Genomic DNA, 27,839 nt, shown 5'->3' on the forward strand with positions numbered 1-27,839 from the left:
TTTCAATCCTCACAACAGCGCAATCCTCAGCAACCTCCCCAAACTACAACAGAACCATCAATAGAATGATGTTGGTTGTACAAAGGAAGAAGAAGAAGATGAGCAAGAACAGAACTGGACAGATGACACTGCCTTGTGGAATGCCGCTTGTCACCTCTCCCCTCTCTGACATTGCGCCGTTGACACAGACTCGCTGCGATCGGTGGCTCAAGAATCCTGAACAAGCCCGGCTATGCCAGTCTTGAATAAAAGCTATTTTATCTGTTTGTACTACCGTGTTTGCTATTGAAACCAAGTTGCGCATGTCTCATGCTACTCTTTGAGCTCCCCATTCACTTTCGATTAAAAAAAAAAAAAGGAAAAAAAAGAGGAAATTTTATGAGGTTCATTGTGTCACTCGGAATCATAAGTCTATGATGGAGACAGAGTTGCAGTAGTCGAGACGAGAAAGGATGTATAAAGACACTGAGACTCTTGGTTGCTTCTTCTGTAAGAATTATACGAAATGAAGTCGAGATACTTTGAGCTCGAAGTGGGTGAGTTGGCAAGTTTTTGTGACAGGCTGTTTCAGGGAAAACATGTATTTCAGTTGAGACAGCTTTATCTTGACCAGCGTATGCTTTTGTCGTTAAAGTGCTAATCCTTAGAACTTAGACCAAAATTTCATAATGTGCTGTTGTCGCTTTCTTCATATATGGCCGTGCCATGAAAACGAAGAAGCTCGTTGTGCATTGCCATGCTCAAACGCATGTCCCAAATGTGAAGGTCGCTGTGCGGTGACTCTCACTGACCTTCAGGGAGCATCTCGCGTCGATAGTTTCAAAAGAAAACTTTTATTACAACAGTAGTGACATTCTAAACCTACAAGTAGGGTACACATTGTAACATAAGGGGGTTAAAATTGTACTTGTATGTTTACTTACACTGAAGCCTTATATTTCCAGTCAGTGCCATTCTGGAACAAGGCACACTCACGCCCCAGCAACAAAACTTCAAGGGGAAGTCACCTTTGACAGACAGTGAGCTCTCTTCGAATCGCAAAATAACTGCTGCCACTTCAGAAAACGTTTCTCTGTGGGCAGAAAACCCTGCGACATGGCACTGAATAAATTGAGTATCGACAAACTTGACCTGAGCGGTAAACGTGTGTTGATGAGGTAAGTTCAGCATGTGTTAAAGCAGATTGAGTTTAAAATTGATTGAACGTGGTAAGCCGGGCCAAGAGACCTTGAAAGAGATGCAACATTCCAAAGGTCAAGGCTATTTGCTGCGGTGGATTTGATTACGATAAAACTTTATAATTTTCACCAAAAATACACGTGGAGTAGTTTTTACATTTCGCGGATTCACAGTTCCCCCCATCCCTTGTTATTACAAACCTGTAACTTTGGTTAATTATATATATATTTATTATTATTATTATCCAGAACAGATACCGTCTCAATGTCTCAACAGACAGGTACTGACATCTTCCATTTGACGACCAACGTCAGTATGTTGATGAAAATTGTCGTTTTGTGGGAGTTGGCTGTTGGGCACAATTTAACTGGGCTGCCGAGGAATGTGCTGTTATTTAATAGGGGAGATTTGGCACAGTCCGTTGGTGTTTTCGCGTCTCCAGTAGGCCAAGGCAATCCTGCTACCCAATGTGAAAGCAACAAAAACAGTCAAGAGCAACAATAAAGATATTTTGAAAAAGGCCTTACACCCGTATCACACAAGTTACCCCAGGTTTTGGCGCACCTGTTGGTTGAAGGGTGGAGATATTTCTTCCAAGTAGAGATATCTTCCAAGTTAATATATGTCGTGTGCAGATCTGCTAATTCCTGAACCCCCATCATGTGCATATGTATGCAGGAGATCCAGTACTCACATTAAAGATGGTAAAAGATCCTGTGCACTGTGTCAGCATTCAGTAAATTATAGAAACATGAAAATACTGATAATTCATCAGCCACAACACATTCATCAGGAAACTGATGTTAGTAATGGAATCAAAAGCAGAAAGAAGACCCATAAGTAAAATGTATCCCCATCCCCTTATCTGAGACTGGGAGTCCTTGCTTTATCAGAGACAAACAGACACACTCACACACATGCGCGCGCGCGCAAGCAGACACAGTCAATGTTATCAGAATTTTAGTGGGGAAACACAGAGAGGAGTGAATAGATGATTACATGAGATGATGGTTCATTATGGTTTGAATTTGTCCCTGTGAGATGAAGGCCCAGAGTGAGTGAGCAGAAACTTTTCTGGGGTGGGTGTGATTTTGTTCTTGGTCTGGGGAAGAACATTCACTGTGTATTGTCAGTCCTGCATGTGGGATCTACTTCAGAATCCCCAGTGGGGTTAGTGCTGTAGATGATGGCTTTCAGCAATATGAAGGCCACTGTCAATTTTATAGATCATGGATAATGGACAGTATTTTGTCTAGTCTTATGTTATCCTTCCGGCATTTGTTCTGGCACCATTTTTAGGCAGATCAAGCCGCCCAAGTTCTTTGAACAGTCTGCAGTTTATCTTTCCTGCAGGGTCCAATATTAAATATGCCTGAACTGCCTCAGTAAGGATAGCAGTTGTTTTTTTTTTTTAGCACTCTGAACATCAGCCAAAGCAGCTACATCTATATGTATGGCATCAAAATACAAATGTCTGTGTATCACTATCAGGTTCAATGGTTGTTTTGATTATTATGTAGGTTTGAATACAGCATTGATATGTTTTATGTTCCTGTTTATGAATTACACATTTTTCAGTGTATTTTTTGTGTGGTGTGATTTTCTGTAAATAAGTCCAAGTGTTTTTTTTTCTGATTATGTTTTTCATCTAGAGTTTCAAGAATTATATTGTCAATACAGGCAGCTGATAATTGTATTTTTGGTTTTCATGTTTGTTTACTCTTTGATTTTTTTATTCTTTTATTCTACTTTGTTTTTGTTGTTACATAAAATTTTTCAGTTGGTGCTTGAATGCCCCACGTTTGGTGCATTATGGAAACAAAGGAATTCCCAGCATGCTTAAACTAAGACAGGAATCAAGTTGATGTATGTCATGGAATAAAAACATAAGAAAAAAGGGTAGGAGAAGAAGACAAAGTGAAGGAGGATGCATGTGGAGTTGTGTGTTGCGAATCAGTAATGACATGACATATGTGTGGGTATAGTTGGTGGTGACAGCCAAGTGCAAAATTCAGGTTTTTATTTTCAGAGTGGACTTCAATGTACCTCAGGCAAAGGATGGCAAAATTACCAATCCCCAGCGGTATGTAATTTTTGGACAGCTTTTTAAAATATTAAATCTTAACTTTTACTTCATGAGTTCATGTAATCATCCCATTTAGTTGCGCGCACGCGCGCGCGCGCGCGTGTGTGTGTGTGTTAATCATGGACAGTTATTAGTAACAGCTGAAAATAGTTTTTTTTTAAAAAAATCCCTGAAAAACTGCAGATGCTAACCTGAGTAACCATAAGATCTTTCTCCATTTCAGGTAAGGTATTTACGTAATCACATGGGCTAAATAAGAAAACTTCAGTACAACCTTCTGTAGTAATTTTGATATTTGAAAATTACCTGATGACATTTTAACACAGTCATGATTTTCCACAACATAGACCTATATGGCTACAGCAACTGCCTGATTTGTACAGATTTACATGCACATTCAGATTTCTACACAAGAGTTGTAAACATTGGAGTGCAACTGAGCTCTCGTGTTACCCCTATGGCATAATTCTAGATGTATTGCATCACAGTATACACGTTTTTTTTCTGACATAACATCAGCTTCAGTTTACGAATGAAAAAATGGTGGATACTTCATTTACTTGTTCTTTTTTCCTCAGAAACTTCAGTTGTAAGCCGTGCAGACTGTGTGTATGTGTGTGTGCGCGCGCATGCGTGTGTGCATGTGCATACATGCGTGTGAGTTTGGATGTGTTTATTTAAATATCTGCTTTTAATGATCTTCAGAAAAAGGAGAGATAGGGCTATTATTATAACGTAAAATTGTGTGGGTTGTTGGGTTGCAGATGTGTGTGTGTCCTGGTAAATTTTAGTATTGTCATTTTCTCAGTAACAGCAAGACGAAAAAGATATCAAATCAGAATGAGTGACAGATATTGATAAAACCTATTTAGACATAACCTTTATGAAGACACTTCATATCAGCAAATGTAATAACTATAAATTCATATGATTTTTTAACAGCTAAAAAATAATATTTTCAAAGAAACAGCAATAAATTCTGAATTATGAAGTGCATTTGAAATGATCAATTCTGAGACCATTATTATATTTATACATTGTGATTTCAGAGAACATATTGATCTTATTTATTGAAGACAGGCTTATTTGAAGATTAGTTACAGTGTTGCACTTTAAATCTGATGGACTGAGTCCTGTTATTAGTGGTTGATGAATTTAATAAATTTTCCAGTTTCACAGGTCAACATGTGATACACTAACTGACTAAGACCTACTGGTGCCATACTGAAGTTAACCTCCTTTGTATGTCTGCATATGTGGAAGACCAAATGCACACATGAATTGATGAAAGATCCAGTGATACAATTCTACACATACATTATACATGTCAGTATTTGGTGAATGACAGGAAAATGACCATACCAGCATTCACCCTAGGGGGTAAAAGTGGTCAAGCATGTGAAAACCTATATGTAATTATCTTGATGCCCATGAACATTTAAAGAAAGAAAAACAAATCTGTGTATCATAATCATACCTTCGCAACGAGAATAAAATATTACAAGTGAATTGTTGTTTAAGGAAAGCAATACATATTATAACTTCAGTGTGCCAGAATTGTGACACAAATGACAAGGAAGGAAAAAAAAAAGTTTTCTTGTGAACAGTGAACAGATTTTATTCCCACCTTTTGCCTTCTGTCCATTGTCTTAAGAATTAAGGAAGAAAGAGTGCAAACAGAGATTACATGAAAAAAAGAGAAAAAAAAAAGAGAAGAGAATTGCTTTACAAATGACTCCTTCCTATTCCCCTACTTTCCCTCATTCCTAGCGTTATATGTTACAGCTGTGCACATTCAAGTTGTCTAGGTACTTGACTGAATCATATGGAAAAAGCCTAGCAAGCAATTTTGGGTTTCCATTTAGAAATGTGCCTGAAGCGAAAATTGTGCTTTCTTCAGGGCCAATAGATCGAACAACAAATTTGCGTTTCAGTGATAATATGTTGATGTATTGTTGCACAAATGTAGGTATGAATTTGGAATTTTTGTTGTCATGCCCACAGTGATGATTATCAGGTACTTAAAGCATTCAATGAATACTCACATCTGTGAATGTGTGATGCCGAGTTGATCTCAAAAGAAATATGGTGGAGCCACACATTGAGGACAAGTTGTTATAAAAAATACAGAACAAAAAGAAAGCAAAACTAAAAAAAGTACGAGCTCACAAAGAATGTGCCATTTCATTATATGTTTTGATTAAAAAAAAAAGAAAAAAAGTGAAAGTGCGGATACAACATTACACACATTCTAGCACATTTTATAATTCCACAGATGATTTATCAATCATAAAACATGAATCAAAATGCAGAAGTTCTTTTGATTAGAACAAACATCCTAGCTTATTTTGTAATGCCACAGATAATTTATCAATCGTGAAGCATATTAATCAAGATACAAAAGTCCTTTTGAGTAGAACAGTATTATAACCTTCCCATATAACACTGGCTTTTTGATTGTTTTTTGTTTTGTTTTCTTTGTCTTTGTTCCTTTCTTGGGGAAGGGAGATGGGGGTTGTGATATAAATTCATTTTTGTCATAAATTGTTTTCAAGAAATACTTGTGAGTCATGACAGCTTTGTCTGTAAATGTAATTTAGTTCTCTCATTTTTCAACTACTGCTTGGCAAAGGATCGTACAAGCAACTTTGAAAAATGTGTTCTTTTATCTTTTATTGATTGGGAAATATTAATGATTTTTTAAATGTTTATTAACTTTTTGTGCACAGACTATTGCTTTCTATCTTTCTGTCTCTGTCTGCCTTTCTTTCCCTTTCCCAATCCTGATTAAGATTTTTGTTTGCAGCATTGTTGCAGCACTGCCTTCCATAAAGTATGCCCTTGATAAAGGCGCCAAATCAGTGGTGCTTATGTCACACCTTGGACGACCAGATGGGCATCCTAATAAGAAGTTCTCCTTGGAGCCTATCGCCGAAGAGCTAAAAAAACTGTTGGGAAAGTGAGTATTCAGTTCTGTGAAGGCTGGCTGTGACTATATAAAGTATATTATATGGGGAGATTCAGGATAAGCAGTGTGGGTAATGCCACTTAAATTGGCATGGAAGACAGGTTAACAAGCAAAAAAAAAAAAAAAGCTTTTCTCAGTTTGAACATTCTCTCAACTCACCTCGCCTATCCCATAACCCAGTGGAGGGTTGTTGGGGCACCACAGTTGATTTCCAGACCAGTTCTCTCCACAGGTTCCTGTTTCTTGCACCTCTCTGGAAATCTGGGAATGTTTTGTAACATTTCTAACATTACAATGTAAAAAAAAGACAAACAAAAAAACAGCCAAACAAAAACAAACAAAATATTACAATGTTAATTGTTTCAGAGATGTGCAGTTCCTACAGGACTGTGTTGGGCCAGAAGTGGAGAAAGCCTGTGCAAATCCTGCTCAAGGATCAATCATCTTGCTGGAGAACTTGCGGTTCCATGTGGAGGAGGAAGGCAAAGGTGTGGACAAAGATGGCAAGAAGGTGAAGGCTACACCTGCAGATGAGACTGCATTCCGTGCGTCTCTCTCCAAACTGGGAGATGTTTATGTCAATGATGCCTTTGGCACTGCCCACAGGGCTCACAGGTACTGGAGATTGAATTTTTTTAATTCATTTATCAGGCGAGGAGGGTTTAGAAGGTGGAGGGGGGGTGGGGTGGGGGGTAAGTTGAGATGGTGATGATGGCAGTAGTACAGTAGTATATTAGTAATGACAGTATCACTTAGTATAAAAATGTTTATGACATGATGCTGATGGTAATGGAAATGCTACTTCTACTACAACTACTACTAATGTGAACTGAGCAGGCCAGTGTTATCAGTTGTAAATATATTGGTGGGAGAAAAAGGTGGTAATGGCAAGTTCTGGCGGTGTTTTAGATAATGGACTTTGTTGCAAGACCTACACAGTCACATATGGTGTGTAACAAACAAAACATAGCAATAACTTCTGCTTCAGCTCACCCACTCTTCTGCCTCCCTCCCTCCCATGTTCCCTCACCTCTGACTTTTTCCGCTCATGCAGCAGCACCACAGAAGAAGAAGGGCAACATAACCTAAAATGCTCCAGTTGAAGGTATATGATTCAGTGATGTTTTTCTTGGTCTTCTTCAGCTCTATGGTAGGTTGCAACCTTCCTCAGAGAGCATCGGGCTTCTTGCTAAAGAAGGAGCTTGAGTACTTCGCCAAGGCCCTTCACAACCCTGTGCGTCCTTTCTTGGCCATTCTAGGCGGGTGAGTGAGAGTTGTTTTTCCTCTGGTTTCTGTCTGTCATATTTCTGATAATATTAACCTGTTGCCAGCCTTGGGATGTGAGACTTAAGTCCCTCTTGTTGCACTGTTTTAAACATACAAGACAACACTCATGTCAAGTTTCAGCAGCAATTCACACTCACAGTTGATAGTTAAAGGGAAATAACCTGCTTTGTTTCTCCCTATCTTAACAATGTTTGAAGATTGTTTACATCCCTTAAACTTGTATAGTCTGTACTCATCGGCAGTTGAAAATTCCGAATTCACTTGCAGACACATTTGGTCAAAGTGATGTTGTGGAGCAAAGATCAGTATTGGTTCATTTTTCAAAGGTTTACAGCCTTAAAAGTGGCTCACCAAATACTGAGAGATATGGACAGTGGGGAAGAAAACCTGTTTAGTGTTGAGGGTGATGTTTCAGGTACACATTTAGCGTATGATGACAACAGTCACAGCCCACTTTGTGACACAGAGTGGAAGTAACAGTGATGTAAGTTTTGTGCCCGAGACTTGTCAGTCAACATCTGTGGCACAATTGGAGTAAAGTGAACATGAACCAATTGCCAGTACATGCACAGTCACTTCACATGTGTAGCTTGAAAGGAAAGGGGATAAGGAGAGTGGTGGTCAGTCAAGCTGGCCACCAGCTGTTGGAGGAGGGGAGGGTGGTATCTGTTGGCTGGGTGCCAACACACAAATAGTTTGCCTAGTTTTCCTTTCATTGTTTCTCTGGTGCTGCAATGAAAACAAATTTACTTTGGGGTGGTGGGTGGGGTAGATTGAGATGGGTGCCAGCTAAAGTAAATACCCACTATTCAACAAGTTTGTTTTCTAGCATGGAGACATGTTCAACTATAAACTCAGAAAATAACTGGGTGCCTAGCTTTGTTTTGGCAGATAGAAGACTGTGGAACCTGACATTTGATCACTACCTCATTAAAAAAAATGAATTGTTAAGAATTATATATACTGATGCAAAATATTTTACAAGAATGGTAATTCTGTGATGCTGTTCATACAAGTGAGATAATGATAAACAATTGGGGCTTGTTCACAGGGCCAAAGTGGCTGACAAAATCCAACTCATTGAGAACATGTTGGACAAGGTCAACCAAATGATCATTGGTGGTGGCATGGCCTTCACCTTCCTCAAGGTCAACAACAGTATGAAGGTCAGTGGCAAACAGTCTGCATGTGGTGTATTGAGATTCCCTTGTGATGATTGTATAATGATACATCTTATTGTTTGTTGGTTTTGCTTTGCTACTTTACTTTTAACGATTATACAATAATGCATGTCTACTAATGTACTGACAGGCACAGTGGTCAGGTTGTTACATTATTGATGTTCAAACAGAGTTCAAGGTACAGTCCCAGTATTGGCACCAGTTGGATTAACTCTTTCATTGCCAGGTTTTTGTGTGGAAAACACTCCCCAGCACCAAATCTTTTAGACTTGACACTCTCAGTCACTCAGTTAGGTTCATTTTAAAACAACACTTGGACTTGTTGCTTCAAACTTTGTGAGGGGGCAAAGGTTAGTCATTGTTCTACTGGGCGGGAGACTGGCTGCAGCTGTCTAGATTTGTTACAGTGTGATAAATAGTCCTTTTAACTTGACCCCTTGATGTTGACCGAAGTTGCCTATGGTGGTGAACTTTCTGTTGATTAAAGTCATTTATGGCAGCGAAAGAGTTGACCCGTTCGTGCCAATAAGTCATCAGCTGACAGCACAGGCCCATAACGTCATCCACTGATGACATGTATCTGTTCTGATTTTGCATTCATCAGAGTTTGGTTCAGTGAATACAAAAAGACTGAATACTTGATCAGTGTGTCTGTAGTATAAAAAAATACTATTAGATGAGCTTATGTCAAGAGGGAGAGTCCATTCTTCTAGATACTCATTTGCTAACAATGTGGAAGGCACTTATGTGGATTGGGGGTTTGCTTCATATGCAAAAAAAAGACATCATGGTATTGGTAAACACAGTAACTGTAAAAACATGATATGAGGGGCACTCATCATATTTTACAACCTGGACGAACTAATGATGTCACTGCTTTGCTGTTTACATCACATCGTAGATCAGTTCCACGATACTTGTATAAATGTTTTTTATTTGATTTCGTACAAAACCGTTTTCATTCCATGCTACCAAATGTCCAGTTAGGGTGACGGACCTTTTGCCAGCAGTGTTGACCTTTCATGAAGGGATTTTTGAGCTATGAAGCATTATGACTACTGCCTGGGGAAAATTATTTAAGAGTGCTTTCAAAATTTAAAACACTGTTTTGGGAGACCATTCCCTGTCCAAAGCCACTGTTTTCAGGTGGTTCAGACAGTTGACGTCTGGTCAGACAATGTTGGAAGACGATGACCGTTGTGGTTGAATGGCAACAAATGTTACCCCACAAGACATCTTGTGGCAGAGTCACGATAAGAACCCAAAAAGGACATGTGTTGAAATGCAGGATATCATGAAGATTTCATCAGGAAGTCTACTCACATTCTTCACGACTACCTTGGCATGAGGAAATGCTGTGCCAGTTGGGTGCCCCATAACCTGAGTGAAGATCAGAAGTGAAGTAGGGTGGATTGGTGCACCCACATGCAAAGAGAATTTGAAGGAGGCAGGTCTACTCACGTCTGGGATATTATAACAGAAGACGAAACCTTGCTTTGGGATGAAGCAAGTCAGCGGTGTGGATCCTCCTAGATGAGAACCCACCTGTGAAATTCAAAAGAAACAAAAGTGCTTCCAAACAAATGATAGCATGTTTCTTTGAAAATCCGGCCATGTTGCCAACATACTGCTCGAGGACAGAAAGGCGGTTACGGCTGTTAACCACTGTTTGCCTAGTCTTGGAAGCATGGTACAACCAGCGTCCTTGAACAGGCGTCAGTGGTCTATTGTATTATTCATTTTGTCACAACAGATTTCTCTGTGCGAAATTCAGGTTGCTCTCCCCAGGAAAAGTGCATCACTACGCTGAGAGCACCAGTCTGTATTTTAACCCGGTGTTTGGTTGTCTGTGTGTGTTTCTGTGTATCCGTGATAAACTTTAACATTTCCATTTTCTCTGTAAATACTTTGTCTGCCAATACCAAAATTGGCTTAAACATAGTATAAAAAAAATGTTCAGTCATTCCAAAAACAGGTTGTAAGTCTCCTGAATTAAGCCGTATTTCTGAATCATTATTGGTTTATTTTGTTGAGATGTGTTCCGAAATCCGAAAAGTCTGCTTGCATCGGAACTGAACAGGTGTGGTTTGATCCTGCTTGCATGCCTTTTTTTCTTTTAAAATTTTTTCTCCCAAGCTTATCTTATATATCATATTTGATACAAAGCACTTTTCAGTGATTTTTTTAAAATCTTTTTTTTTCTCCTCATGATTCCTTAACTGGATAAAGCGTGAAGCACAAGTGAGTCTTGAAAGCTTTGCCTCTTGTTTTTTTTTTCTTTTTTTCTGACAGCAGTGTTATTTGTTTTCCTATCAAAGTGGACTTTCCTACAGAATTTTGCTAGGGACAACCCTTTTGTTGCCATGGGTTCTGTTACGTGCGCAAAGTGCATGCTGCTTACGGGACCTTGGTTTATTGTTTCATCCGAATGACTAGTGTCCAGATCACCACTGAAGGTCTAGTGGAGGAGGAGAAAATACTGGCAACTGAGGGATTTGAACCAGTGTGCTCAGATCCTCTAGCTTCCTAGGTGATGCGTTACCACTAAGCCAACACTTCACTTGCTCCATTATGACAGTGCCAGCACGCTAACAGCAGCTGTGACTCTGGATTTTCTTGTCAACAGTAATGTTCAGCTGGTCATTCACCCACCATATTCCCCTGACTTTGCCACTGTGACTTGTTTTTGTTCTCTTCCATCAAGTGGCAGTTGAATGGAAAGCAGTTTCAGAATGCCAAAGATGCTCAAGCTTTCTTCAGGGGTGTCATTTTGGATCTACCCCAGTCAGTGTGGTTGGGTATCATGGACAACTGGTTTGAGAGAAATAAAAGGCGCAAAATGTGTGGAGGCTGATGGCGGGTCTTCAAAAACCTGGAGTAGACAGATTGGTTGTAAGAGCTGTTGAAAAACCACTTGTGACAGATTGGTTGTAAGAGCTGTTGAAAAACCACATTGCAAAACATAATGAGTGACCCTCGTAAGCTCGATTGGATGCTCCATTCTGAAACACTTTACCTCATGGTTCATTAATTACCACATTGTTCAGTAAAATCAATTTCATTTTGATTGAGGATTGTAAGCTTCTGGAAATGGATGGACATTTTTGACTCATGTGTTCTTACAAATCACCCAGTGGTGGTGGTGATTGTAATTGTGGGGTGGTGGATGGGTGGGTGGTCATAGTTGTGGTGTACATGCTAAACTTCAACATTATTTTCTCAGCACCCATAAGAGGTAGAGAAACCAGGCTCGGGAGAATTGGTAAATAATGATAAACCCATCCTTCATAAAGCCAGTGCGCATGCATGAAAGTGATGAATCTTAATGTTTTTGCAATTTGTTTTTATATTTCAACATTTATATTTTATCAGAACCAGTCATATGTAATGTCTGTTGCCTTAACCCCTAGGCTGCCTATGTGACGAGGTAACTCGTCATCGAAATATTCTGACTTTTCCCTGCTTTTCATTCAGTTCGTTGACAAAAATGCTGGTAGCTTTAGCTTGGGGAATCTTTCTAGATTCTATTCATAGCTAGAAACACCATCTGCGTCATAAGGCAGTCCTTTATTTGAACGCTTTGGTTGGGTTACTGGCCGCATTCTTTGCCTGGCTCCTCTCCATGCTCACTCAACAAAATGTTGGACTGACTCCGTGCTCAAGACATGCGATCGTGGCGAACTAAATCAACCAAGATTATTTTCTTTAGCTGATGCTCAGAAAGAATTGAAGCATAAATTCAAAGGAGAAGACAGTGATGAACATTTATAGGACGATTTGACAGAAACTAAAGGGAGCAATCAAGAGAGTGGCCAAGATACGACTATCAGTGAGTGATGCCGGCTGTTCAGCTCTAGCAGACGACAGAAGTCACCGAATTTTTAGCAGTGTGAGCTATTTTCTTGGCACTCAGCCAACGGTCTGATGAGAACTGGATAAAGTGACCGTGTGAGAGGGGCGAAGAGGAGGGGGGTGGAGACTGAGGGGGCATGGCCTCACATCCATATTATCACCTGCAGAAGTCACATTGCATTATGTATCTATTTCTTTTTCATTTTTTTTAATATTGTGATTGTTCTAGTATGATTTTGTGTGTGCAGATATCCATTTGACCAGAAAATATATTTTAGTGCAAATTACCTGACTAATGTTTGAAATGAACAAGTTGAAAATGTGACAAAAAACAAAACACTGATTTCAAAACAACAGCATGTCAGTAAAAATACATAAAATGGGAAAACATCATGTGTTTTGTATTATTTATTCATTTCCCTTTCAGAAAATGTATACTTTTATGGGTCTTTCTCCAATAACAAAGTGCACAGAATTTTTTGAAAATTTATACCCGTTTTTTGTGAAAAAATCCCTGGCAAATAGATTTCACTTAAATCTTATTTTCCTGGCAGCGAAAGGGTTAATCACTATTAATCTACATGATGTGTTTTTGTACGGACTAATATTGTGATAAATTAAACAAATCCCATCAGATCAGATCAGTCTTACTTGTTCAGTATTTATATCTTGCCAAATATGGTATCTGAAATCCAGTAGGATTAATTGTACAAAGAAGAAAGCTCAAGGGAAGCAATTAATTCTGTTACTTTCATTTTGTTTTTATACTGCTGTGCACATAGATTGGAGCATCTCTCTTTGACGAGGAAGGCGCCAAGATTGTGGGGAAGCTGATGGAGAAGGCAAAAGCGAAAAATGTGGAAATGATCCTGCCTGAAGACTTCATCACGGGCAACAAATTTGCTGAAGATGCAGAACAGGGTAAAGCAGATGTTGCCTCTGGTATTCCAGATGGATGGTTGGTAAGATGATTTTTGTTTTCTTTTTTATGGCACCTGGTAAAAGTTTGAGCAGTGAATATAACATTTGAAAATGAATGTTTTATCAGAACCAGTCAAACTATGCCTATTGCTTGCTACACTGATAAACAAAAATGAAGTTATTTTTAGACCAGTATTATAGTAAGCAACAAAACATAATATGTTCAGATCAGATTGGTCTTAGATATTGATTCATGTCTGGAGTGTCATTAAGGGTTCCAGCATGTTCCAAACTGCATTTGATTTTTTTATGTTTTCTCCTGTTAACTGACGTATTCTTTTGACATGAGCAATAACTATACTTACAGTTGAACTTGAAGTGAAATTTGTAATTTTCGACAAACATTGAGCCATTGGACTGTTTGTCATTAAATATCGGCCAGTGGATGTGAAGTTTATAATTATGAACCTTGCGAACTTAAGTTGAGGAAACTGTTTTACTGCCTCAGATCCAGCAGTGTGAGAATAATGGCCTTTCAAACCTTCCCTTCCTGGGAGGTTTTACTTTTAGCTCCACAGCAGCACTTTTTAGATGATTTTAAGACTAACAAGAGAGGCAAGGCCTTCAAGACTCACTTGTGATACACTTAAAAAAAAAAAAATCTAATCGTTAAAATGTGTTCTGTATTTGTTATTATAAAGCTTTGGGTTAAAAAAAAAAGAAAGAAAAAAGTCCTAACCAGATTGGATTCCCGCATGTTCGGGTGAGAAGAAACTGTCTTACCCATTACACTATCGTGGCTCCTTAACTGACATTCTAAAATTTAATATTTGAACATACTTTTTTAAAGGACGATAAATCAGTTGCGGTATTCGCATTGAGAATGCTATTTAAATCATATTATTCTGGTGTATCTTGGGCATTCAAAAAATCTTTAAGGGCAATAAAAAATTCTTTTTAAGTCTTTGGTAAAGGAGACGTGGCTATCGCCGCAATCACACTGCAGCATTTAGCCGTTTTCTCTAGATCTAGATAGATGTACAAGGTCAGTTACACCCGCTGGGAATGTAGTACGACATGGTCGATTCAATTTCTCTTTTATGTTCATTCTAGTTTTATAGTTTTAAAGTTGATATGAAAATTTAGTATTTTGTTAATTTAATAACATGTAGAGCCAAGTACAAGCACTTCTAAACGTCGTAAGAAGTGAAAAGGACTTCATTTTGAGAAAAGTCAGGACTGGAAATTTTTTCGTTTCATCATGATCAATTCAAGGGTATTAACTCGCATGGTTTACAATTTTTAACTGTGAATTCTGACTGATTATGTGGATATTTTTATGGCAGTTTGGGGCATAATCCAGTAAGTGATGAGGCGTTCACAAATCTTTCTCTGAATAAATATTTAACGGTCTCCTTCTCCAACTTTCCATCACATGTTATCGTGTATTGTCCATTGAATATAGGATTGAACTGGCAGGTCAACAACTTGAAACAAAATGGTGTCGTTTTACCATATTTTATGGATCATAAGGTGATACTTCAAGATCAACCCCATTGCCTGATGATTGGAAGAATGTATGTTATGGTAAAAGATTTGTCAGGTTTTTTTTTGTGAATCAGAATTTGTATTGAGGTTAACCTGTGAGTGAAAATGAATGAAACCTTCCCATAATTCAGATTAAAAACTGCTCACAAACAACTTAAATTGATACAAATAACCCACAAGGGGAAGTGGGGAAAAACTGATTCAAGAAGGCAGAGATCAATGAGCAAATGACATGTATGAAAAGAGTTCCAATGACTGCCACATTGACTTTGGCTGAAGTTTAAATATGGCCATAATTCTGTCCGTAAAGTATGATGAAGTGAATCACACGTGAGTTACTTAAGGCTTTGCTAATGAATGAGTGTGGGTGCCAGCATGGATGGGTAGATAAACAAATGGTCATAAACATAAAATGTTACAAGTCTGTGTGTTTGTGCATGACTGAAACCTGACTGAATGACACAGGAAGCGAATGATGAGTGCCCAAAGGCAGCTTGCAGTTGACTCTATCCAGGTAGGCAGCCTGTTGTGCAAATGACTTTGTAAAGCACTTAGAACTTGGTCTCCGACCAAGAATAGGCGCTATATAGGTATCCACATCATAATCGTCATCAGTTAAGGATGCAGAAGACCTATTGACATGTTTTTCTGTGCAAAGTAAAAGTAGCTAGCTGCAGGCCCGGGGAAAGGTGGATGCGGTAAATAGAGATGATCCTGTTTATATCTGTTCACTATTTTTCATTCTTATCTGTTTCTCTAGGGTCTGGATGTTGGTGAGAAGTCAGCTGCCAGGTTTGCAGCAGCTATTAAAAAATCCAAAACCATTGTTTGGAATGGGTGAGCTATATTGTGTTGTGATGAATACTAATGAATATTCTTTTGTGTTTCTCTGTGTGTTTGTGTCTGTCTGTGTAAATTACTCATTCAGTTTATTATTTTTTTTTATCAGAGGAGTTGCTTTCTTCATTTGTAACACCCAGATAAATTACCACCACAGGACAAATACCCTCTGCTCACCTACATCTGCATTGAGAAGGAGCTTCCCTCAGAATTTTGCATTGCCCATTGACTTATTAGTGAATATGTTATGTGCTGGAGGAAAAGACCAATGTATATTCACATGAAAACCAAACAATCCCCTAAAAAGCGAGCAAGCGACCCCTAAAACCTTCCAGAAATACAACTAATGTTGACATATTGACAGACCAAGATCATGTCTCATTGAGAGTTCAGCTTCCAAGCATATGTGAAGTGGTGGAATTTGTGATGTATTTCTGTGTTTGATTACTAACACTATTGTGTTTTTATATATGGAATTAAAAAAAATCTTCCAAACATTTGTTGGCTATATATGTCCAGGTCACATCAAATTTTATCACTGAGCAACAAGAAATCCAGTATCTAGATACATACATCCGTGATACAAATCCCTTCACCCATTCCACATCGGCAAAATTCACATTTCACTCAGTACATTTTTCCAGATTATCTTGCAATCATGTGAAAGACAATTCTGAAAGTCCAAGGCACTGTGTTTTACTCTTGAATGTTTTAGTTTTCCACAAAGTTCAAACCAAATTATTTTTGCTGCTTGAACTTGTCATGGACTGTTTATAGACACTGACAGAAAGACTGTGTATTCTGTTTGTGTGCAGCCCACCAGGAGTGTTTGAGTTTGATAAATTTGCCAGTGGCACCAAGAAGGTGATGGACGCTGTTGTGGAAGCCACTAAGTCGGGGGCTATATCTATCATTGGTTTGTACTTTTTGGCTCTTACGTGTAAACAAAGTGAGTCGTTGTAATAACTCTGTTTTGATTGTGCTTGTGTCATAAGTGTATTAACCTGTTTTTTACCGACAAGGGGACGCACATCCCATGGCAAGCTGACTTATTTGCCATCCCCTCAATATTCGTCCATGACGTCTGTGACACTGACTTACAGAGCAGTTATGGGGCATGCCTCTACCATCATGCACGTCATGTGTGCCATGCTCGGGTGGGGGTGCCCTCCCTCTGTTCATGGAGGAAGGTGGTCCACTAGCGGCCATGTGCTATGCAAAAAAAGTGCACACACTCCCTCAACAGCAACTACAGCACCAGTGGACGTATTTACTATTGCCATTGGGGTTGGCCAGCACTTGCAGCCTTATTCACCCATGTCGGTTATGGTGGCATTCCCTTGCGTGGCATGACATTGCCACCTCTAGGGAAGAAGTGTCACGTTAGGGGATATGTGCTCAAAAGTCACCCTCCATTTAGCTGATTAATTGGTTCCAAGAGAGGCAACTCCGCTTTTGCAACCTAGGAGGTTGGTGATGATTACTTTCCTTCCACCTACACAGCAAAGCCCCCTGCTGCCCACTTGTGGGCTTTATGCAGTAGCTGATAGAAACTACTGACAACCTCACACAGTAGCTGCACCTTTTCCTTGCTCTGCTTCTCAGACTATGTGCCACTCAACATTTTTGGCTCCTCACCCTCAGCACCTGCAGACACACAGTCCTCTGCAAGGAACCAGTCTACTTACCATTCTTTTATTGATATATACAGAAAATGAAATGAAATAATGATTTCATAAAAACAACAACATCTAATGATAATAATAAAAAAAAAGAAAAGATTAGATACAACTCACTAACCATTTAGAAACAGTTTGACATCACTCACAACTCACACAGCTCTCTCAACTCACTCCCATTGTAAAATGTTAAGACAGATTTACTAAAATTATGACTCACATAGCTCTTTCACCTCACTCACAAAAAATATCAAGATACAAACTCGCTAAAATTAATATTAATAAACAACACCTATGACTCGCACACACCTCCCATCCCACCCCAACACCCCAACCCTCTCATAAATGCATAAAGAAGATTTGGGGAGAGAATGATCTGTAGTTTAAAACACACACATAACAATAATGCCAGTTTAATACACAACACACACTGTGTTATCACATGGAAAGTGATTTGAACATTGAGGTTGTGAAGCCTGCAAGTGCACAGATGTGTGCGTATAATCAAATTGAGATTTGTGTGCAACCATCGCAAATGAATGCTGTTTCTCATTGTGTGTTGTGTGGCTGGTCAGGTGGAGGTGATACAGCAACATGTGCAGCCAAGTTTGGAACCGAAGACAAAGTCAGCCACGTCAGCACTGGAGGCGGTGCCAGTCTGGAACTCTTGGAAGGTTGGATTGAATTATCTGGGAAATTTGGGGAAAGAAAGAGGGGGGTGGGGGTGGGGGTATATCCTAAAGACATGAGCACACAGACATACACTTGTTTGCTGGTGGAAACTCACTCAGATATTCACGTTTGCAAATGTGTATTATTTGACAGGCTGGAAGTCTTTTAAATCTGTCATACCTGAAAACACTTTAAGGATTGAGTTGTTCAGAATAGTTGGTAATGTGCAGCCTGAATTTGAACGCTCTAGAAATAATGCAGTTAAGTGAAAAATTTGAGTGCTTGCTGTTTTGAATATTTGCTGAACATTAACATTCATGCTAATTGCATTCACACACCTAAAGGGAGAATTATGATTCCAAACCTGTCAGAAATTGTCTGTTTTCTTTGGTTTGAATTCTTCCTAACAACATCTGCTCATAAGGTTTGTGCTTGTCTGACCATACTGTTTTGGGGTAAAGTGCATCTAGTATCAGTATCAGTATCAGTAGCTCAAGGAGGCGTCACTGTGTTCAGACAAATCCATATACGCAACACCACATCTGCCAAGCAGATGCCTGACCATCAGCGTAACCCAATGCGCTTTGCCAGGCCTTGAGGAAAAAAAAAAGGAAAAAAAAGAGAAAAAGATAATAGTAATGATAATAATGATAATAATAATGATTATGATGATAATAATAATGATAATAATAATAATAGTAATAAATAAAAATAGAATAAAAGATGATAATGATGATAAATAAGTAAATAAACGTAAAACATGCAGACACACATTCACACGCGCGCGCACACACACACACACACACAGATGCATAACAGACATGCAAAAAACATGCAGTTTCACAGATATGAAAGCACAAAGAAATACACATAAATGTACATGAGCCCCGACACACACACACACACACACACACACACACACACACACACACACCATCTCCCAAATTACACTACACCTCCCCCACATCCTCAAGGGAAGCAATCTGTCATCCTTAGTTGTGAAAATTAAACTGGATTAAATAGCTAGAGTTACTTATTCATCAGAAGTGACTATTGAATGAGACAATAATTTATTGTTTCTCTTGACTTTGGTCTCAGATACTTGAGTTTTGAGTGTGTCAGGCAAACCATTTGACAAAATTGTGCCACACCTAGCCCTCAGTTCATCAGCATCAGTGACTTGTAAAGCTTCTTAAACATCTTGGATGGCAAAGTCTCAATTTTTGTTGTTATAACACACTGTTGTTTCAAGCCACTAGGGTAAGGTTGTGGTTCGTCTTTTGCTATTTTGAAAGCATCGTTAGGGGGGGTATTGACTACAAGATCTAGAAATTATCACATAGAGCATGATTGGCTGTTGCTTCTTGTGGATAATTATGGTAGACATGTTAAGCTTTCTGACTGGTGGCTACTGGAACACATCAGCTTTAAAACAGAACTTCGAAAAATCCTGAAATGAAGCTGACGTATATATATGTCATGGGGCAAATAGGGATGCATTTTTTCATGATGTATATATATGTCATGGGGCACTGTAGAGGTTAATAGTATTTCGTTAATGAAAGAAAAAGTTATGATGGTATTGTTGGGATTAGAAAGATGTTTCTTGAAAAAGGACTGTGTTTCCTGACAGCCAAAACCAGCACCCTTTCACTCTGCAGTCCTTGGTTAATTCATACCTTCACTGAATGTGCTAGGAACTAAAGTGAACCACTTGCATTCAGTCACATACTGAAATTAGTGCACGTAGAACGGCCACCAATACAGTAATTGCTGTCACTTAGTAAAGGTTTTGTTGGAAGACTCTGCAGCCCCTCAATGTTGTGGAGGGTCATATATTTGTTGTTTCAGTCTGCCAGCCACTGGAGTGCACATGTGCATTTCATAATGGACGAAGGTCAGATCTGGCACACTGACAAGTCCCAGTATCTTCTGGAGTTGGTGCAGTTATAACAGTCCTTTTATATGGTGCCAATGGTAGTTGGTCTGAAGGCCTCTAAAGCAGGTGTTTATTGAAAAAACACACATAACACACACACATACACATGCACTCACACATGCACACTCACACACACACACACACACATACACACACACTTGCACACACTCCCACACACTCACACACACTCCCACGCACACATATACAAATAAATGTATGCACACATTCACAGAGAGAGAGGGAGAGCATGTACTGGTGCCAAATATGCATGCAGCTCTTCATATATGCATTAAAACTGCACTTGTAAATTGACAGTGTTAGCTTTGCTCATTTTCTAAAACTCTTGTGTCATTTTGAATTGCAGGTAAAACACTTCCAGGTGTGGCAGCGCTGTCTGATGCCTGAAGTCCCATGGCGAGGAATGATACCATTAACTTAGAACCACAGTCTTCTGAAATGCAAGAACATACATTTGGCATCAATCACTGCCCTTTCTCAGTGTCAAGAGATTATTCTTCTGATTCTGTGATTCCCAGTTTTGGTAATTACGACCGGATTTATTTAAAAATAGTTTTATCCTGTGAACATTAGCATCTGTACTTTAGTCTTAGGTTTGTGAAATACAATGACGATGGGTGTTTTGTGTGGTGTAGTGGTTTTGTAACTTATTATTGCTTTTTTTTTACCCCTTGTGTTGCTTTTCAGTGATACTGCCCCTGTCTTTAGAGATGGAGTTGATGTCTGTTGAGATTTCTCTCTGCCTCCTTTTTGCTTGGATCTCCTGTCTTCATAGCTGGGTAAACCTTTTCTGTGTACAAACATGCCTATGTGCACTGATATAAACTGTTGCATGCATGACTAAAACACTACACACATGCATCCATATACCCTCTTTCTTTCTGCCTAGTCCTTCCCAGCCCTTCTCTCTCTCTCTCTCCCTCCTCTCTCTGTGTGAAGCATTTAGGTGTGCTGCAGAATGGAACACTTTCACAGTTATAAGCAGTGTGTTGATGTAGCTACTATTGTGGTTTCATCATCATCACTGAATTAAACTAGATATTCTGTTGTTGCACCTTTTAAAGATTTATCTTTCAGAGTATCTCTGGATGTTGTATGAGGTGGTTGTCACCAGATATGTAACATAAATTTACTATATTTGTTAAGTTTTTCAATTTATTTTTCATTTAGAAGAAAGTTTACTGCTTTTTCTTTTTCTTTCTGTGATTGTATTTCAGCCCAAGTGGGTTTCATTTATGAATTAAAGTTTTTCAGCTGTGGTCTTCCAGAAATTAAAGAGACTAAAGAAAACAAAAAGGAGACCAGATGATCTGAGAGTTTCTGTGCAGTCTGTGTATGCTATGTACTTTATTCCATAAGTTTATATATTTATTCATTCATCTACTTTGAAGCTGTGAATGTACTACAGAGCTCTGAATGTCCAGCATAGTGTAATGTGCTCCCATCTTCCAACTCCTCCCACCTCCCCCCCTCCCCCTATCCACATTCCTCCATGCTGCCCCCCTTGGTTTCTTCTATAATTTCAGAAGAACAAATGTCTATTGTGTTTGTTTTCTAATGCACCTGATGGATCTTTTAATAGCCAGGAACATTTTAGCTGCTGCCAAGAATAATTAGAATACAACAGAAGTTTTTTTTATTGGGTGTAAGTATTACACTTTTTTTCTTTCTATATTTTATTAATTTTTTTTTAATAGGATCTTTCTTCCTTTTTTTTGCGGATGAAATAAATACATTTTTTAGATCTGAGATATTTTGAATGTCATTTTTAGTGTGTCTGGAACATGTGTGCTTGTGATGTGTTTAAAAAAAAATTCCTTTGTTGCAGTGGACATGTTTTTTTCTGAAGTTTCCTGCCCATAAACACCTTTTTTTTTTATTTAGAATATTTGTTTAAATGATGAAAGAAGCATCAGTGTGCAAATGTGTTCCCACTTATGTTTGCACAGGAGAATGAAGGACTGACAAGTTCTGTACCTCACAGATGTGGGGTGGTCTAGGCAGTTAACATTGTATGTATGTGATTGTGTGCATGTATGTAAGGGATATCCAGTGCTTTTTTGACTCACTTGTGTAAACAAAGTGAGTCTATGTTTTAACCCAGTGTTTGGTTGTCTGTGTGTGTGTGTGTGTGTGTCCGTGGTAAACTTTAACATTGCCATTTTCCCTGCAAATACTTTGTCAGTTGAGACCAAATTTGGCATAAAAATAGGAAAATTTCAGTTCTTTCCAGTCATCTTGTTTAAAACAATATTGCACCTCTGGGATGGGCACAAAAAAATTAAAAATAAGCCAAACTATATGCAAACTGAATTTACTGTTATATTTATATATTTTTTTAAATTCTCTAAACTTGGCACTTTGATCTGATATTCTGACACAACAACAAGAGCAGTCATTGTTATCATTTTTTGTTCAAACAGGAACTTCTTTTGCTGAGCATGGAAGTTATATTTATTTTGCATGTCTTTGGTGCAGATAGTAAAAAAAGGGAAATTAATTTGTAATTAAGGCTAGGGGGCTTAATTTGCTTTAAACTGATCTTTCTCATCTTAAACATTACATTTTGAAATTATACTCAATACATAAAAAGCTTGTGTGTTTTACTCTCAGTGTACAGGGATTTCACTGTGTTCATTCGCCCAAGTGGTCTTTTTCGGAAAATACTAAAATCAATACAACGAGTGGACTTTATAGATCTATTGGCTGAGCCCTGAAGGTCATGTGCAAAAATCAATTGCGTACACATATTTATACATATTCAAAGTGCGTGCTCATATTCTTCGAGAACACGAACGACGCCATTTTGTTTCAAGTTGTTGACCTGCCAGTTCAATCCTATATTCAATGGACAATACACAATAACATGTGATGGAAAGTTGGAGAAGGAGACCGTTAAATATTTATTCAGAGAAAGATTTGTGAATGCCTCATCACTTACTGGATTAAGCCGTAAAAACATCCATAGAATCAGTCGGAATTCACAGTTAAAAATAATAAACCATGCGAGTTAATACCCTTGAATTGATGAAACGCAAAAATTTCCAGTCTTGACTTTTCTCAAAATGAAGTCCTTTTCACTTCACATGAGTAGAAGTACTTGTACTTGGCTCTACATGTTATTAGTTTAACAGAATACTCAATTTTCAGATCAACTTTTAAACTATAAAACTAGAATGAACATAAAGGAGAAATTGAATCGACCGTGTCAACCTGGTGTAACTAAACTTGTACATCTATCTAGATCTAGAGAAAACAGCTAAATGTTGCAGTGTGATTGCGGCGATAGCCACGTCTCTGTACCACGGACTTAAAAAGAATTTTTAATTGCCCTTAAAGATTTTCTGAATGCCCAAGATACACCAGAATTATATGATTTAAACAGCGTTCTCACTGCAAATACCGCAATCGATTTATTGCCCTCTGAAAAAGAATGTTTAAACGTTATATTTTTGAACGTCAGTTAAGGAGCCACGATAGTGCAATGGATAAGACCGTTTCTTCTCATCCGAACACACGGGGTTCGAATCTGCCGTTAGGACATTTTCTTTCTTTTTTCTTTTTCTTTTAACCCGAAGCTTTATAATAACAAATACAGAACACATTTTAACGATTAGATTAAAAAAAAAAAAGTGTATCACAAGTGAGTCTTGAAGGCCTTGCTTCTCTTGTTTTTTTTGTTTTTTTTAATATGATGAGTCATTTGTATAAATGTCTTGGTGTATATAATTTTTTTCTTGTATGTCATTATCTGACCAGTGAGTTGGGTTTATGTAAAGGCTAGGCATCTGCTCCCTTTTATTCCGAAGCAGACAAAATGTTGCATGGATCAGTCCACATGCTTTCACACTTTGAAACTAAAACTATTGTGTGACCTTAATTGATATTATTGTATGTGTATCGTTTCATGGGAGGCATGTAGAGGCCACTGTATGGGGAGTTTGTGCCATATGGGTATTGTATATTATTATTAGAGACAAAACAGAGAAAGAGAGGGATGGAAAAAGAGGGTGAACAGGAAAGGGAAATAATTGAGGAGCATAATTTTGCACTGGTGTTTTAGGAAAGACCAGTGGTGCAGTACAGGTGCAGCATACATATGAGCAGTTGTTCTGTGAAACACATGCACAACACATGTTGGCAGCGCAAACAGATAATGTGCATGTGTGCACTCATACATAATAATGATAAGAATGGACAATTACATAACATATTTTTCTGCAAATACTGCTCAGTTTGGTTTACATTTCATTTCCCTCCTTCCTCCTTCGTTTCCCCTCCATAATCCCCGCCCCCCACATCCCCCACACCCTCCCAACACACAGAAACATTTGCCAAAATACACTAGCGCAATTGAACATTAGAATTAATAGAAAGCATTCACCCACCCATGATGCCTTCCAGAAAACACATTCCTGCAACACTCACTCAATCACGCACACACACACCCGCAAGCACCCCACCACATATACTGATTGTAAACAGTTTCCCCATAATAAAGCATGCATGTAGAACCAGATCAACCAAAACCAGCACTGGAAATAATTACTGTTGGAAAAAAAAGATGTGTTTTCAGAGCAAGCTTAAAAGAATTCAGTGAGGCAGAATGTCACAAATTTTCTGGCCCTTTGTTCCACAATGAGGGGGCCTGGAAAAAAAAAATCCCTGGCCCTGTTGCTGCTTCTTTACAACAGGAACTTTTGAAGCAGAACAAGGTGACAAGTTGGAATGTACACTTTAAGGAGGTCAGAGAGGTATTGAGGGCCAGAGCTTGAGTGGGCAGAAAACGTCAGAGCAGAAAGCTTGTATTCAATTCTTTTTGAAACACATAGCCAATGAAGAGAGTGGAACATGTTCAAATTTGGAGGATCTGAAAATATACTGAGCAGCATTTTTCTGAACTCTTTTTCTTGAGTTTGTCAAGTGAAGTTCTCGGAATGTTGGCAAGAACAGAGTTGCAGCAGAAAGTCCAAAAGCACTGGCTAATGATTTGGTTGCTTCCATAGGTGATTGTGAATGGAACTAATTCTTTGCAGTGCAAGATAAGCTGATTTGCAAATGTTAGAAATGTGTTGCTGAAAGGACAGGCTGTGGTCAAGTGTAACACCAAAATCTGCTGATTGGGAGACGAATCTACAGGAGTGTTTTTGTCAGAAAAGAATGAGGGAGAGACGGGTGGTTTAGAAAATACATTTCATGGGGCAGGCAAGCAGCAGTTCAGTCTTTTCATCATTTAGCGGTAGTTTTTTGAAGCTCACCCAAGACGAAGTCTGCTATACACTATGTATGTATGTCATCAGTTGAAACTATGTGAACACTTCTCATCATTGATATTAAATGGTCTTAACTGCGGGTGACAAACATGGTGAATGTTCATATATTGCACATTATGGTGCGAGTGTAATTGACTACTTATTGATGCCCAGATATATTTTTGAATGTGCTTTAAACTTACAAATCATCCCTAAAGTTGAATCAAAACATTTGCCGTTAGAACTTAAATTCAATGCCAAAAGACAATCAGCAAAAGTCCATTACAAGGCCAAAATATTTATAATCGAACGATACGTGTGGAATCCAGATAAAGCAAACGATTTCGTTCAGGCACTTGGATCAAATGACTTTCTACTCGTCCTTGACCGAGCCATGAGCTTTTTGGACAGCAATATTGTTAAAGAAAGATTTCAGTTATATTCCTCGTTTAGACAACTGCAAGACGTTCCAAAATATCAAAACACAGTCAGAAATCCTTTTTTTAAAGGAAACAGTTAACAAGAATAAGACTTGGTGTGTCCCAGCTGAAACCACATCATTTAAGATACTCAAAGAATAGAGAAAATGTTAATTGTCCATTTTTTTCTGGAACAGAAGAATCTGAATTACATTTTATCTTGGTGTGTGCCCAGTATAAACCCATACGTGAATTGTACATTCAAGAAAAATACGATGCCCGTCCAAACGCGTTCAAATTAACTTTGCTTCTTTCCGATTCAAGATTAAGTTTACCACTCGCTTTATTTCTGTCTAAATCGCTTGCTCTCGGAAAGCAATTGACGCAAAGTGTTTTCAACACTTATGAATATTTCTGAAATTTTTGGATGTCCACATGCACTTGTGTGTGTGTGTGTGTGTGTGTGTGTGTGTGTGTGTGTTTGGCGTGACAGTTGTTTAAAAGTATATTGTTGCCATTGCCAATTTGAAATCATGTATAAGACAAATGACATGATTTAGATATCCATGCGGTGTGTGTGTGTGCGTAGGCGCGGGCGCACGCGTTCCAACGTATGTTGCTGATTCTAATGTGATTGAAATGATCTGTACGTTCCATGAATTGCTTAACCCCTCTTTTGAATTCAAGCATACATTCATGTTTCACGGCGATGACTTGTGTTTCATACTCTCTGTATATTGTCCCTGTCCTTCCTACCTTCCAGTCTTCCGACCCCAACCCTCTTGGCACGGGCAAAATGTGCGATCTCTTTCCTCTTTCTACTGACACTTAAGGTAGAGCACTTTTGCGGTCGGAATTGCATAGCTCACTGTTTCTCCCAGATGGAAAGGGAAACTAAGTCTTTTTGGAGTGTGTGCTGGTCAGCTTCCTTCTTGAGCCTGCCCTTATATTCAATGATTTGTATATTTCTTAGAAGGAACAACGGTTATTTTTAATTAAATGAAAACATTTGCTCGCAATTTGTGTATATTTAAACCAAGAAAAACATAGCATCCATCAAACTGACAAGAAAAATCTCATTTATGCCACGCCACTTTATCCATTTTAGCGCTCATGCAGAAGTACGTACGTGCGCGCGCACGCACGTGTGTATGTGTGTGTGTTTGTGTGTGTGTGGGTACATGCCTCCGTGTGTGCTTTGTGAATGCTTGCTTCCTATCACCTGTGTGTTACCTGCGAATTTGGCCGCTCATATTTGTTTGCTTTTGAATAAATGGATTTTTTTTCAACAACTCTATTCTGTGGGAACCACTTTGATAAAATACGCAGAATTATGGGAAGACGGAACTGCTTCCCAAGCGATCAGGGTTGAAAGTCACTCCTGAAAATGGAATATGGCTGCACAAATGGTGGGGTTAAAGACAGTTACTGATGTAAAAAAAAAAAAATCCTTTTGTGAAAATGAGTGAACGTGTGATTTGCTATTCACGAATGCATAAGAAGAAACAGTAGATGGATGAAGATTAACATGAACAAGAACCACCTTCTACCTATCTCTGACCCCTTGGCTGCTCCTCCCCCCTTCCCTCTACCCCCCACCCCTTGTTCCAAGGGCTTTAATTGACAGGGAAGGCAAGGGTCACAAAAGTGGATTGTCTGCACTGCATGGAAGCAACGTTTTTGAGAGCGTTGCTCAAATTTCTTGACCTTAGACATTGGAGGTATCTATATCTGAAAGGGCTTGTTGACACTGTGCACAGTGTGGTCGATTTCCTCCATTACTTCCATGCTTGCGGCGAGTTCCTGTCAAAGTGCTGGTGCTGGGAGATTCATAGAGACTATCGGGAGTGACGTGGTGACGGTCTCCATTCCGGGGGGATTCTCATTCAGTGTGGTTCCATGATTTTGTATTGAATTACTTTTTGTTCTGACAGATTTCTATGTGTGAATTTCGAGCTCCTCTTCCTGCACTGGGTGGAGTGGTGGGTGGGGAGGGGG

At 38.8% G+C, this 27,839-nt stretch overlaps 1 protein-coding gene across 1 annotated transcript; it reads left to right on the forward strand.

Annotated features, from left to right (window-relative positions):
* Positions 1 to 976: 976 nt before the first annotated feature.
* On the forward strand, positions 977 to 27,133 carry LOC143298496 (phosphoglycerate kinase 1-like). The gene is made up of 11 exons (XM_076611311.1): positions 977 to 1,157; positions 3,209 to 3,262; positions 6,072 to 6,224; positions 6,600 to 6,848; positions 7,377 to 7,496; positions 8,572 to 8,686; positions 13,336 to 13,515; positions 15,783 to 15,859; positions 16,678 to 16,778; positions 18,117 to 18,215; positions 20,517 to 27,133. Exons 1-11 carry the CDS (start codon positions 1,096 to 1,098, stop codon positions 20,555 to 20,557), a joined length of 1,251 nt encoding a protein of 416 aa, XP_076467426.1. The 5' UTR covers positions 977 to 1,095; the 3' UTR covers positions 20,558 to 27,133.
* Positions 27,134 to 27,839: the final 706 nt, after the last annotated feature.

This window comes from Babylonia areolata, chromosome 24, assembly GCF_041734735.1.
Source record: "Babylonia areolata isolate BAREFJ2019XMU chromosome 24, ASM4173473v1, whole genome shotgun sequence".
Taxonomy (NCBI): domain Eukaryota; kingdom Metazoa; phylum Mollusca; class Gastropoda; order Neogastropoda; family Buccinidae; genus Babylonia; species Babylonia areolata.

What these genes read in the sequence shown, in the direction of transcription:
- LOC143298496 (XM_076611311.1), top strand. Translation starts at nt 1,096, where the DNA reads ATGGCACTGAATAAATTGAGTATCGACAAACTTGACCTGAGCGGTAAA. An exon ending in GGTAAACGTGTGTTGATGAG is followed by an intron (nt 1,158 to 3,208) that starts GTAAGTTCAGCA and finishes TTTTATTTTCAG; the next exon opens with AGTGGACTTCAATGTACCTC. An exon ending in CAGTCTGGAACTCTTGGAAG is followed by an intron (nt 18,216 to 20,516) that starts GTTGGATTGAAT and finishes TTTGAATTGCAG; the next exon opens with GTAAAACACTTCCAGGTGTG.